Source organism: Petromyzon marinus (genome assembly GCF_048934315.1).
Source record: "Petromyzon marinus isolate PM22_M1 ecotype Great Lakes invasive population chromosome 68 unlocalized genomic scaffold, UKy_Petmar_22M1.pri1.0 chr68_unloc.1, whole genome shotgun sequence".
Taxonomy (NCBI): Eukaryota; Metazoa; Chordata; class Hyperoartia; order Petromyzontiformes; family Petromyzontidae; genus Petromyzon; species Petromyzon marinus.
The window spans coordinates 2140036-2153547 of NW_027422597.1; the positions used below are offsets into that span (position 1 = coordinate 2140036).

General features: G+C 49.6%; 2 protein-coding genes across 5 annotated transcripts in view; both read right to left on the bottom strand.

Annotated features, from left to right (window-relative positions):
• LOC142908008 (uncharacterized) overlaps positions 1 to 6803 on the bottom strand; it is a 28586-nt gene extending 21783 nt beyond the window's left edge. For 3 of the 4 annotated variants that reach the window (XM_076058134.1, XM_076058135.1, XM_076058133.1), the window contains exon 1: positions 2861 to 5937. In XM_076058134.1, coding sequence (XP_075914249.1) covers positions 2932 to 5043 — 2112 coding nt within the window. In that variant the 5' untranslated portion in view covers positions 5044 to 5937 and the 3' untranslated portion in view covers positions 2861 to 2931. Of the gene's footprint in view, positions 1 to 2860 lie in introns of all 4 variants that reach the window. The other variant, XM_076058136.1, reaches the window with a different exon arrangement.
• Positions 6804 to 6821: 18 nt separating this feature from the next.
• The window catches only part of LOC116937514 (uncharacterized), a 41552-nt gene continuing 34861 nt past the window's right edge, over positions 6822 to 13512 (bottom strand). Inside the window, exons 5-6 of the mRNA XM_076058132.1 lie at positions 13127 to 13282; positions 6822 to 11064 (exon numbers count right to left, since the gene is read on the bottom strand). Coding sequence (XP_075914247.1) covers positions 8687 to 11064; positions 13127 to 13282 — 2534 coding nt within the window. The 3' untranslated portion in view covers positions 6822 to 8686. The remainder of the gene's footprint in view (positions 11065 to 13126; positions 13283 to 13512) is intronic.

The following is a 13512-nucleotide window of genomic DNA, read 5'->3' on the forward strand; positions in this document are numbered from 1 at the left end:
GAGATGGAGTGATGTGGTACAGGAGGACATGGAGCTGAGTGGACTTGCCGATGACTGGTACCAGCAGTGTCAAGATCGGCCTCTGTGGAGGAGGCTCGTGAAGGATGCTACTGGGCAGTTGGAGGCAGTCGCCCTCCAACAACAACGGAGGGCGGAGGAGCGACGCTCACAACAGCGAGCGGAGCGCCGGGTGGCTAAAGCACAGCAGGTTGGCACAGTAGGGGGCACAGGTGGTGCATCAGCCAGTCATCTCAGTCAGTCGACCCGTGGCACCTGGGTCTGCCCCGTGACCTCCTGCCAGCGGGCGTTCGACACTTCACGTGGCCTCAGGGTGCACATAGCCTGGCACAAGCGTCGTGGTGACGTCACCGCCACTTAGTGGCGAATGGCGGTTGTTGTTGTTGTTGTGTATGTGTGTACCTGTGTGTATATACCTGTATGTGTATGTACCTGTGTGTGTATGTGTGTGTGTATGTATGTATGTGTGTATGTGTATGTACCTGTGTGTATCTACCTGTGTGTGTGTGTACCTGTGTATGTGTGTGTGTACCTGTGTGTGTGTACCTGTGTGTGTATGTGTGTGTATGTATCTGTGTGTGTGTACCTGTGTGTATGTGTGTGTATGTATGTGTGTATGTACCTGTGTGTGTGTGTGTGTATCTGTGTGTATGTACCTGTGTGTGTATGTGTGTATGTGTGTGTGTACCTGTGTACAGGCGTACTGGCAGCGGTCGCACTTGAAGTGCTTCTTGTGGTGGTGGCAGCGCTGGTGCTGCATCAGGGCAAAGTGTGTACCTGTGTGTGTGTATGTGTATGTACCTGTGTGTGTATGTACCTGTGTGTATGTACCTGTGTGTGTGTGTACCTGTGTGTATGTGTGTGTATGTACCTGTGTGTGTGTACCTGTGTGTGTGTATGTATGTGTGTATGTATGTGTGTGTGTATGTATGTGTGTATGTGTGTATGTACCTGTGTGTATGTGTGTGTGTATGTATGTGTGTATGTGTATGTACCTGTGTGTGTGTGTGTATGTGTGTACCTGTGTGTATGTGTGTGTGTACCTGTATGTATGTGTGTATGTACCTGTGTGTGTGTACCTGTGTGTATGTGTGTATGTATGTGTATGTATCTGTGTGTGTGTACCTGTGTGTGTATGTGTGTATGTATGTATGTGTGTATGTGTGTGTATGTGTGTATGTGTGTACCTGTATGTACCTGTGTGTGTGTACCTGTGTGTGTGTATGTATGTGTGTATGTATGTGTGTGTGTATGTATGTGTGTATGTGTGTATGTACCTGTGTGTATGTGTGTGTGTATGTATGTGTGTATGTGTATGTACCTGTGTGTGTGTGTGTATGTGTGTACCTGTGTGTATGTGTGTGTGTACCTGTATGTATGTGTGTATGTACCTGTGTGTGTGTACCTGTGTGTGTGTATGTATGTGTGTATGTATGTGTGTGTGTATGTATGTGTGTATGTGTGTATGTACCTGTGTGTATGTGTGTGTGTATGTATGTGTGTATGTGTATGTACCTGTGTGTGTGTGTGTATGTGTGTACCTGTGTGTATGTGTGTGTGTACCTGTATGTATGTGTGTATGTACCTGTGTGTGTGTACCTGTGTGTACCTGTGTATGTGTGTGTGTCTCTGTGTGTGTGTACCTGTGTGTATGTATGTGTATGTGTGTGTGTATGTATGTGTGTGTATGTGTGTGTGTGTATCTGTGTGTGTATGTATGTATATCTGTGTGTGTACCTGTGTGTATCTGTGTATGTGTGTGTGTGTACTTGTGTATGTGTGTACCTGTGTATGTGTGTATGTACCTGTATGTGTATGTGTGTGTATACCTGCGTGCAGGCGTACTGGCAGCGGTCGCACTTGAAGTGCTTCTCGTGGTGGTGGCAGCGCTGGTGCTGCATCAGGGCAAAGTGTGTACCTGTGTGTGTGTATGTGTGTGTGTATGTGTATGTGTGTACCTGTATGTGTGTATGTGTATGTACCTGTGTATGTATCTGTGTGTACCTGTGTGTATGTGTGTATGTATCTGTGTGTGTACCTGTATGTATGTGTGTATCTGTGTATCTGTGTATGTGTGTATGTATGTATGTATCTGTGTGTGTATGTATGTACCTGTGTGTATGTATGTGTGTGTATACCTGTATGTATGTGTGTATGTGTGTATGTATGTGTGTATGTGTGTGTATGTATGTACCTGTGTATGTGTTTATGTATCTGTGTGTGTATGTACCTGTGTGTGTGTACCTGTGTGTGTATGTACCTGTGTGTACCTGTGTGTGTGTACCTGTGTGTATGTATGTGTATGTGTGTGTGTGTATGTATGTGTGTGTATGTGTGTGTATGTATGTGTATGTGTGTGTATGTGTGTGTGTACCTGTGTATGTACGTGAATGTGTGTATGTATGTGTATGTATGTGTGTATGTATCTGTGTGTGTGTACCTGTGTGTGTATGTGTGTATGTGTGTGTGTGTACCTGTATGTACCTGTGTATGTGTGTGTGTGTACTTGTGTATGTACCTGTGTGTGTACCTGTATGTATCTGTGTATGTGTGTGTGTCTCTGTGTGTGTGTACCTGTGTGTATGTATGTGTATGTGTGTGTGTATGTATGTGTGTGTATGTGTGTGTGTGTGTATCTGTGTGTGTATGTATGTATATCTGTGTGTGTGTACCTGTATGTGTATGTGTATCTGTGTGTGTGTACCTGTATGTGTGTATGTGTGTGTATGTGTATGTGTGTACCTGTGTGTGTGTATGTACCTGTGTGTGTGTGTGTACCTGTGTGTGTGTGTATGTACCTGTGTATGTGTGTGTGTGTACTTGTGTATGTGTATGTGTGTACCTGTGTACAGGCGTACTGGCAGCGGTCGCACTTGAAGTGCTTCTCGTGGTGGTGGCAGCGCTGGTGCTGCATCAGGGCAAAGTGTGTACCTGTGTGTATGTGTATCTGTGTATGTGTATGTGTGTGTATGTGTGTGTACCTGTATGTGTGTGTACCTGTGTATGTGTGTGTATGTGTATGTACCTGTGTATGTGTGTGTGTATGTGTATGTACCTGTGTGTGTACCTGTATGTATGTGTGTATGTACCTGTGTATGTATCTGTGTGTGTGTGTGTGTACCTGTGTATGTATGTATGTGTGTACCTGTATGTGTATGTACCTGTGTGTGTGTATGTGTGTGTGTATGTATCTGTGTGTATGTGTATATATGTGTGTACCTGTGTATGTGTATGTATGTGTGTGTATGTGTATGTGTGTACCTGTATGTGTGTGTATGTATCTGTGTGTATGTGTATCTGTGTGTGTATGTGTGTGTGTGTACCTGTATGTGTGTGTGTATCTGTGTGTGTGTATGTGTGTGTATGTACCTGTGTGTATGTGTGTGTATGTGTGTGTGTGTACCTGTATGTGTGTGTATGTATGTGTGTATGTACCTGGGTGTGTATGTATGTGTGTATGTATGTGTGTGTACCTGTGTGTATGTATCTGTGTGTGTATGTGTATGTACCTGTATGTGTGTATGTGTGTATGTACCTGTATGTGTATGTGTGTATGTACCTGTGTGTATCTGTGTGTGTGTATGTACCTGTATGTGTATGTGTATGTATGTGTGTACCTGTATGTGTATGTGTGCATGTACCTGTATGTGTGTGTGTACCTGTGTACAGGCGTACTGGCAGCGGTCGCACTTGAAGTGCTTCTCGTGGTGGTGGCAGCGCTGGTGCTGCATCAGGGCAAAGTGTGTACCTGTGTGTGTGTACCTGTGTGTATGTAGGTGTATGTGTGTGTATGTGTACCTGTGTGTATGTACCTGTGTGTGTGTGTGTATGTATGTGTGTGTGTACCTGTGTGTGTGTCTCTGTGTGTGTGTGTACCTGTATGTGTATGTATGTGTGTGTATGTATGTGTGTATGTGTATGTACCTGTGTGTATCTACCTGTGTGTGTGTGTACCTGTGTATGTGTGTATGTGTGTGTGTGTATGTGTGTGTGTACCTGTGTGTGTGTGTATGTGTGTGTACCTGTGTGTGTGTGTATGTGTGTGTGTATGTACCTGTATGTGTGTGTGTGTATGTGTGTGTATGTGTGTGTACCTGTGTGTGTGTGTGTGTACCTGTGTGTGTGTATGTGTGTACCTGTATGTACCTGTGTATGTGTGTGTACTTGTGTATGTGTGTGTGTGTACCTGTGTGTATGTGTGTGTATGTGTGTGTACCTGTGTGTGTATGTGTGTGTATGTATGTATGTGTGTATGTGTGTGTGTATGTATGTGTGTGTGTGTACCTGTGTGTGTGTGTATGTGTATGTGTGTATGTACCTGTATGTGTATGTGTGTATGTACCTGTATGTGTATGTGTGTGTGTGTATGTGTATGTGTGTATGTACCTGTGTGTGCGTGTATGTGTGTGTGTACCTGTGTGTGTGTATGTATGTACCTGTGTGTATGTGTATGTGTGTGTATGTGTATCTGTATGTATGTGTGTGTGTACCTGCGTGCAGGCGTACTGGCAGCGGTCGCACTTGAAGTGCTTCTCGTGGTGGTGGCAGCGCTGGTGCTGCATCAGGGCAAAGTGTGTACCTGTGTGTGTGTATGTGTGTGTGTATGTATGTGTATGTGTACCTGTGTGTGTGTATGTATGTGTGTGTATGTATGTGTATGTGTACCTGTGTGTGTGTATGTATGTGTGTATGTACCTGTGTGTGCGTGTATGTGTATGTGTGTATCTGTGTGTGTGTACCTGTGTGTACCTGTGTGTACCTGTGTGTGTGTATGTACCTGTATGTGTATGTGTGTATGTACCTGTATGTGTATGTGTGTGTGTACCTGTATGTGTATGTGTGTATGTATATGTATGTGTGTGTGTACCTGTATGTGTATGTGTGTGTGTACCTGTGTGTGTGTATGTACCTGTGTATGTGTGTGTGTGTACTTGTGTATGTGTATGTGTGTACCTGTGTACAGGCGTACTGGCAGCGGTCGCACTTGAAGTGCTTCTCGTGGTGGTGGCAGCGCTGGTGCTGCATCAGGGCAAAGTGTGTACCTGTGTGTGTGTGTGTACCTGTATGTGTATGTGTGTATGTACCTGTATGTGTATGTGTGTATGTACCTGTATGTGTATGTGTGTATGTACCTGTATGTGTATGTGTATGTGTGTATGTACCTGTATGTGTATGTGTGTATGTACCTGTATGTGTATGTGTATGTGTGTATGTACCTGTATGTGTATGTGTGTATGTACCTGTATGTGTGTGTATGTGTGTATGTACCTGTATGTGTATGTGTGTGTATGTACCTGCGTGCAGGCGTACTGGCAGCGGTCGCACTTGAAGTGCTTCTCGTGGTGGTGGCAGCGCTGGTGCTGCATCAGGGCAAAGTGTGTACCTGTGTGTGTGTACCTGTATGTGTGTGTAGGTGTATGTGTGTGTATGTGTACCTGTGTGTGTGTATGTACCTGTATGTGTATGTGTGTATGTGTGTATGTACCTGTATGTGTATGTGTGTGTGTACCTGTGTGTGTATGTACCTGTGTGTGTGTGTACCTGTGTGTACCTGTGTGTGTGTATGTACCTGTGTGTACCTGTGTGTACCTGTGTGTATGCATGTACCTGTGTGTACCTGTGTGTGTGTGTACCTGTGTATGTGTATGTACCTGTGTGTGTGTGTATGTGTGTGTATGTGTGTGTATGTATGTGTGAGTCTGTGTATGTGTACCTGTGTGTGTATGTGTGTGTGTGTGTTTGTGTATGTACCTGTATGTGTGTATGTGTGTGTCTCTGTGTGTGTGTATGTATGTGTCTCTCTGTATGTGTGTACCTGTGTGTGTGTATCTGTGTGTGTGTATCTGTGTGTGTGTATCTGTGTGTGTGTATCTGTGTGTGTGTATCTGTGTGTGTGTATCTGTGTGCTGAGGCTGCGGTGCCTCAAATATTGGATGAAGTCACCCCCTGTGAGTGGCTGGCTGAGGTGCCATCTGCTGAGGAAGTATTGAAGGCGATCCGGAGTCTGAGACCAGGAAAGGCAGCGGGCAGAGATGATCTCCCAAGCGAAATGCTGAGGGAGGGTGGCGTTTGTGCACAGACTGCCCTATATGACATCATAACAACAGAGTGGACCACTGGACGGGTTCCGCAGGATTGGAAGGATGCCCTGGTGGTCCCCCTTTTTAAGAAGGGGGACCGCACAGACTGTAACAACTACAGGGGCATCTCACTCCTCAGTGTGCCGGGAAAGGTCCTGGCAAGGATTATTCAGCATCGCCTTGCCAGGCACGCTGAGGAGAGGCTTGCGGAGCCCCAATGCGGTTTCAGGAAAGGGCGGTCCTGCACAGATGCCATATTTTCTGTCCGTCTGCTACAGCAGAGGTGTAGGGAATTCCAACAAGACCTACATCTCTGCTTTATTGACCTGGTCAAGGCCTATGATACCATCAGTAGGCCTGGGCTCTGGGTCGTTCTTCGTGCTTTTGGAGTACCTGACCCTCTGCTCACGATCATTAAGGACCTTCATGATGGTGAGCGGGCCCGGGTAAAACTACGTGGCCGGGAGTCAGAGCCATTCCCTGTACACCTTGGGGTGCGACAGGGATGTCCTCTGGCTCCCACATTATTTAACATCTATTTTGACCACGTAGTTCGTGAAGCCTTCAATAGCTGTACCGGGGGAATCTCCATATGGTACAGATATAATGGGAGGCTAATCGATGCCCGGGTGCGGTCAAGGGATGGCTCCCTATTGCTCAACCACGTTATGTATGCTGATGACTTGGTAATAGCTGCTCAGTCAGAGGAGGAGTTGCAGACGCTGCTGCTGAGACTGGAGCGTGCCACTAAGAGGTGGGGCCTTACCATCAGCCCCACCAAAACTAAGCACCTGCCTGGGTATTTTGTACCATCGGACACTCCACCCCCACAACTCCCAATCGGTGATGGGGCAGTTGTGGAGAGAGTGGAGAGTTTCCCATACCTGGGCAGTGTGCTTATGACTGGCTCCAGTTTAACAGCAGAGGTCTCACTCCGAATCAGTCGAGCGGCAATATCTTTTCATCGGTTGCGTAACGCTGTGTGGAAGCTACCTGGTCTGTCGCTCCGCACTAAGCTTCAGGTCTTCTCGGCCACGGTCATTCCCTCCCTTCTCTACGCTTGCGAAACGTGGACCCCCCTAATGGAACATCTTCGCCGGTTAGAAACATTTAGGCTGACCTGCCTACGATCCATCCTGGGTTTAACCAGACTGGATTGTGTGAGGAGCTCACAAATCCTTGAAAGATCTGGGCAGGGTCCCATCGGTGAGCTCCTCCGGCAGGCAAGGCTGCGATGGCTGGGTCATGTAGCCCGCATGCCCAGCCACCGCATGCCGAAACAGCTTTTGTTTGGCCGGATTGAGGGGGCTAAGCGGGCGCGGCACGGGCTAGAGAAGAGATGGAGTGATGTGGTACAGGAGGACGTGGAGCTGAGTGGACTTGCCGATGACTGGTACCAGCGGTGTCAAGATCGGCCTCTGTGGAGGAGGCTCGTGAAGGATGCTACTGGGCAGTTGGAGGCAGTCGCCCTCCAACAACAACGGAGGGCGGAGGAGCGACGCTCACAACAGCGAGCGGAGCGCCGGGTGGCTAAAGCACAGCAGGTTGGCACAGTAGGGGGCACAGGTGGTGCATCAGCCAGTCATCTCAGTCAGTCGACCCGTGGCACCTGGGTCTGCCCCGTGACCTCCTGCCAGCGGGCGTTCGACACTTCACGTGGCCTCAGGGTGCACATAGCCTGGCACAAGCGTCGTGGTGACGTCACCGCCACTTAGTGGCGAATGGCGGTTGTTGTTGTGTATCTGTATGTGTATGTGTGTGTGTATGTATGTGTATGTACCTGTGTGTGTGTATGTGTATGTGTGTACCTGTGTGTGTGTGTACCTGTGTGTGTGTATGTGTATCTGTATGTGTATGTGTATACCTGTGTGTGTGTGTATGTGTGTGTATGTACCTGTGTGTGTATGTGTGTGTGTATGTATGTGTGTATGTACCTGTGTGTGTGTACCTGTGTGTGTGTGTGTATGTGTATCTGTGTATGTGTATGTGTGTGTATGTGTGTGTACCTATATGTGTGTGTATCTGTGTGTATGTATGTGTGTGTGTATCTCTGTGTGTGTACCTGTGTGTATCTGTGTGTGTGTATGTGTATATCTGTGTGTGTATGTGTATGTGTGTGTGTACCTGTGTACAGGCGTACTGGCAGCGGTCGCACTTGAAGTGCTTCTCGTGGTGGTGGCAGCGCTGGTGCTGCATCAGGGCAAAGTGTGTACCTGTGTGTGTGTACCTGTATGTGTGTGTAGGTGTATGTGTGTGTATGTGTACCTGTGTGTGTGTATGTACCTGTATGTGTATGTGTGTATGTGTGTATGTACCTGTATGTGTATGTGTGTATGTACCTGTATGTGTATGTGTATGTGTGTATGTACCTGTATGTGTATGTGTGTATGTACCTGTATGTGTATGTGTGTATGTACCTGTATGTGTATGTGTATGTGTGTATGTACCTGTATGTGTATGTATGTGTATGTGTGTGTGTATGTGTATATCTGTGTATGTGTGTATGTGTGTGTGTACCTGTGTACAGGCGTACTGGCAGCGGTCGCACTTGAAGTGCTTCTCGTGGTGGTGGCAGCGCTGGTGCTGCATCAGGGCAAAGTGTGTACCTGTGTGTGTGTACCTGTGTGTGTGTATGTGTGTGTGTGTGTACCTGTGTGTATGTACCTGTGTGTGTGTGTATGTATGTGTGTGTGTGTATGTACCTGTGTGTGTGTATGTACCTGTGTGTGTGTACCTGTGTGTGTATGTACCTGTGTGTGTGTATGTACCTGTGTATGTGTGTGTGTATGTGTATGTACCTGTGTGTGTGTCTCTGTGTGTGTGTGTACCTGTATGTGTGTGTATGTATGTGTATGTGTATGTGTGTACCTGTATGTGTATGTGTGTACCTGCGTACAGGCGTACTGGCAGCGGTCGCACTTGAAGTGCTTCTCGTGGTGGTGGCAGCGCTGGTGCTGCATCAGGGCAAAGTGTGAACCTGTGTGTGTATGTACCTGTGTGTATGTGTGTGTATGTATGTGTGTGTGTACCTGTGTGTATGTACCTGTGTGTATGTACCTGTGTGTATGTGTGTGTATGTATGTGTGTGTACCTGTGTGTATGTACCTGTGTGTGTATGTACCTGTGTGTATGTACCTGTGTGTGTATGTGTGTGTGTATGTGTGTACCTGTGTGTATGTGTGTGTATATGTATGTGTGTATGTGTATGTACCTGTGTGTGTGTGTGTGTGTATGTGTGTACCTGTGTGTATGTGTGTGTGTACCTGTGTGTGTGTGTATGTGTATGTACCTGTGTGTGTGTACCTGTGTGTATGTACCTGTGTGTATGTACCTGTGTGTATGTACCTGTGTGTATGTGTGTATGTGTGTGTGTATCTGTGTGTGTGTACCTGTGTGTGTGTACCTGTATGTATGTGTGTATGTATCTGTATGTGTGTACCTGTGTGTGTATGTACCTGTGTGTGTGTACCTGTGTGTGTGTACCTGTGTGTATGTATGTGTGTATCTGTGTGTGTGTATGTGTGTGTGTATGTGTATCTGTGTGTGTATGTGTGTATGTGTATGTACCTGTGTGTGTGTACCTGTGTGTGTATGTGTGTATGCACCTGTGTGTGTGTGTACCTGTGTGTATGTGTGTGTATGTGTATGTGTGTCTCTGTGTGTGTATGTGTGTGTGTACCTGTGTACAGGCGTACTGGCAGCGGTCGCACTTGAAGTGCTTCTCGTGGTGGTGGCAGCGCTGGTGCTGCATCAGGGCAAAGTGTGTACCTGTGTGTGTGTGTGTACCTGTGTGTGTGTACCTGTGTGTGTGTGTACCTGTGTGTATGTGTGTGTATGTGTGTGTGTTTGTGTGTATGTGTGTGTGTATGTGTGTGTATGTATGTGTACCTGTGTATGTGTGTGTGTATGTGTGTACCTGTGTGTGTGTGTATGTACCTGTGTGTGTATGTGTATCTGTATGTGTATGTGTATACCTGTGTGTATGTGTATGTGTGTGTATACCTGTGTGTATGTGTATGTGTGTGTATACCTGTGTGTATGTGTATGTGTGTGTATGTACCTGTGTGTATGTGTGTGTGTACCTGTGTGTGTGTGTGTACCTGTGTGTATGTATGTCTCTGTGTATGTGTATATATGTGTGTACCTGTGTATGTGTGTGTATGTGTGTGTATGTGTATGTGTGTACCTGTGTGTACCTGTGTATGTGTGTACCTGTATATCTGTGTGTATGTGTGTATGTGTGTACCTGTATGTACCTGTGTATGTGTGTGTGTGTACTTGTGTATGTGTGTGTGTGTACCTGTGTGTATGTGTGTGTATGTGTATGTGTGTCTCTGTGTGTGTATGTGTATGTGTGTACCTGTGTACAGGCGTACTGGCAGCGGTCGCACTTGAAGTGCTTCTCGTGGTGGTGGCAGCGCTGGTGCTGCATCAGGGCAAAGTGTGTACCTGTGTGTGTGTGTACCTGTGTGTATGTATGTGTGTGTGTATGTATGTGTGTATGTATGTGTATGTACCTGTGTGTGTGTATGTGTATGTGTGTACCTGTGTGTGTGTACCTGTGTGTGTGTATGTGTGTGTGTGTGTACCTGTGTGTATGTACCTGTGTGTGTGTGTATGTATGTGTGTGTGTATGTACCTGTGTGTGTGTATGTACCTGTGTGTGTGTACCTGTGTGTGTATGTACCTGTGTGTGTGTATGTACCTGTGTATGTGTGTGTGTATGTGTATGTACCTGTGTGTGTGTCTCTGTGTGTGTGTGTACCTGTATGTGTGTGTATCTGTGTGTGTATGTGTGTGTGTACCTGTGTACAGGCGTACTGGCAGCGGTCGCACTTGAAGTGCTTCTCGTGGTGGTGGCAGCGCTGGTGCTGCATCAGGGCAAAGTGCTCGTGGAAGGTGGCCGTGCAGTAGCGGCAGCGCAGTCCACGACGCACCAGCGCATGTTGCTTGCGCAGATGCACGCCTGGGGGTGGGGGGCGGGGGGGGGGGCATGGGGGTGAGAGAGGGGGGGGGGGCATGGGGGTGAGAGAGGGGGGGGGCACACAAAGGAAGAGCTGAGCTGAGCCAACAGGAAACTCTGAGTGGGTGGGTGTGTGGGTGGGTGGGTGAGTGGGTGAGTGGGTGAGTGAGTGGGTGGGTGAGTTGGTGAGTGGGTGAGTGAGTGGGTGGGTGAGTGAGTGGGTGAGTGAGTGAGTGGGTGAGTGGGTGGTTGAGTGAGTGGGTAGGTGATTAGGTGGGTGGGTGAGTGAGTGGGTGAGTGGGTGGGTGGGTAGGTGAGTGAGTGGGTGAGTGGGTGGGTAGGTGAGTTGGTGGGTGTGTGGGTGAGTGAGTGGGTGAGTGAGTGGGTGGGTGAGTTGGTGGGTGTGTGAGTGGGTGAGTGGGTGGGTGGGTGGTTGAGTGAGTGGGTGGGTAGGTGAGTTGGTGGGTGAGTGAGTGGGTGGGTGGGTAGGTGGGTGGGTAGGTGGGTACGTGGGTGGGTGGGTGAGTGGGTGAGTGGGTGAGTGGGTGGTTGAGTGAGTGGGTGGTTGAGTGAGTGGGTGGGTGGGTAGGTGGGCGGGTGAGTGAGTGGGTGGGTAGGTGGGTGGGTGGGTGGGTAGGTGGGTGGGTGGGTAGGTGGGTGGGTGGGTGGGTGGGTAGGTGGGTGGGTGGGTGAGTGGGTGGGTGAGTGGGTGGGTAGGTGAGTGGGTGGGTAGGTGAGTGGGTGGGTGGGTGAGTGGGTGGGTAGGTGGGTGGGTAGGTGGGTGGGTGAGTGGGTGGGTAGGTGGGTGGGTGAGCGGGTGGGTGGGTAGGTGAGTGGGTGGGTGGGTAGGTGGGTGGGTGGGTGGGTGGGTAGGTGGGTGGGTGGGTGGGTAGGTGGGTGGGTGGGTGGGTAGGTGGGTGGGTGGGTGGGTGAGTGGGTGGGTAGGTGAGTGGGTGGGTAGGTGAGTGGGTGGGTGGGTGGGTGAGTGGGTGGGTAGGTGGGTGGGTAGGTGGGTGGGTGAGTGGGTGGGTAGGTGGGTGGGTGGGTGAGTGGGTGGGTGGGTAGGTGAGTGGGTGGGTGGGTAGGTGGGTGGGTGGGTGGGTAGGTGGGTGGGTGGGTGGGTGAGTGGATGAGTGGGTGGGTGAGTGGGTGGGTGAGTGAGTGGGTGAGTGGGTGGGTAGGTGAGTGGGTGAGTGGGTGAGTGAGTGCGTGGGTGAGTGAGTGGGTGAGTGAGTGCGTGGGTGAGTGAGTGGGTGGGTGAGTGGGTGGGTGAGTGGGTGAGTGGGTGGGTAGGTTGGTGCGTGAGTTGGTGAGTGAGTGGTTGAGTGAGTGAGTGGCTAAGTGAATGGGTTCGTGAGTGAGTGTGTAAGTGGGTGGGTGGGAGAATGGCTGGGTGGGTGATTGGGTGGGTTATTTGGTGGGTGAGTGGGTGGTTGGGTGAGTGGGTGAGTGGGTGTGAGTGGTTGAGTGAGTGGGTGGATGAGTAAGTGAGTTGGTGGGTGGGTTGGGTGGGTTGTTGAGTGGATAGATGGGTGGGTGGGTGGGTTGGTGAGTGGGTGGATGAGTGAGTGGGTGGATGAGTAAGTGAGTTGGTGGGTGGGTTGGGTGGGTTGTTGAGTGGATAGATGGGTGGGTGGGTGGGTTGTTGAGTGGATAGATGGGTGAGTGGGTGGATGAGTAAGTGAGTTGGTGGGTGGGTTGAGTGGGTTGGTGAGTGGATAGATGGGTGGGTGGGTGGGTTGGTGAGTGGGTGGATGAGTGAGTGGGTGGATGAGTGAGTGGGTGGGATGAGTGAGTGGGTGGATGGGTGAGTGGGTGGATGAGTGAGTGGGTGGATGAGTGAGTGGCTGGGTCAGTGGGTGCTTGGGCGGGTGAGCGAGTTGGTTTGGGCGAGTGGCTGCCGTTGATGGACGGGCGAGGTTGAGCCACTGAGTGGCTTCATCAGTGATGAGCCTCTCCATCACCCCACCCCACCATCTCCCCCCCCCCCCCCTGGCTCCCACTAGCCCCCCCCCACCCACCCACCCCCCCACCCCCCCACCCACCCACCCCCCCCACCTCTTACCCAGGTCACTCTTGCGTGCTGTGACAGCGTCGCAGTGCGGGCAAGAGAAGCGTGGAGTGGCCCCTTCCTCCGTGTGCTTCTGCTGCACGTGGGATTTCATGGAGCTCTTCTGGGTGAACCGCGCCCGGCACACCGGGCACTCGTACGGCTTCTCCCCTGGAGACAGAGAGACACAGACAGAGAGAGAGACAGAGAGAGACAGAGAGAGAGAGAGAGACACAGAGAGAGACAGGGTGAGACAGGGAGAGACACAAGGAGAGACACAGAGACGGAGAGATAGGGTGAGATGGAGAGACACACAGAGAGACAGAGAGAGAAACAGAAAGACAGAGAGATGGAGAGAGACAGACAGAGAGAGACAGGGAGATAGACAGAGAGAGAGAGAC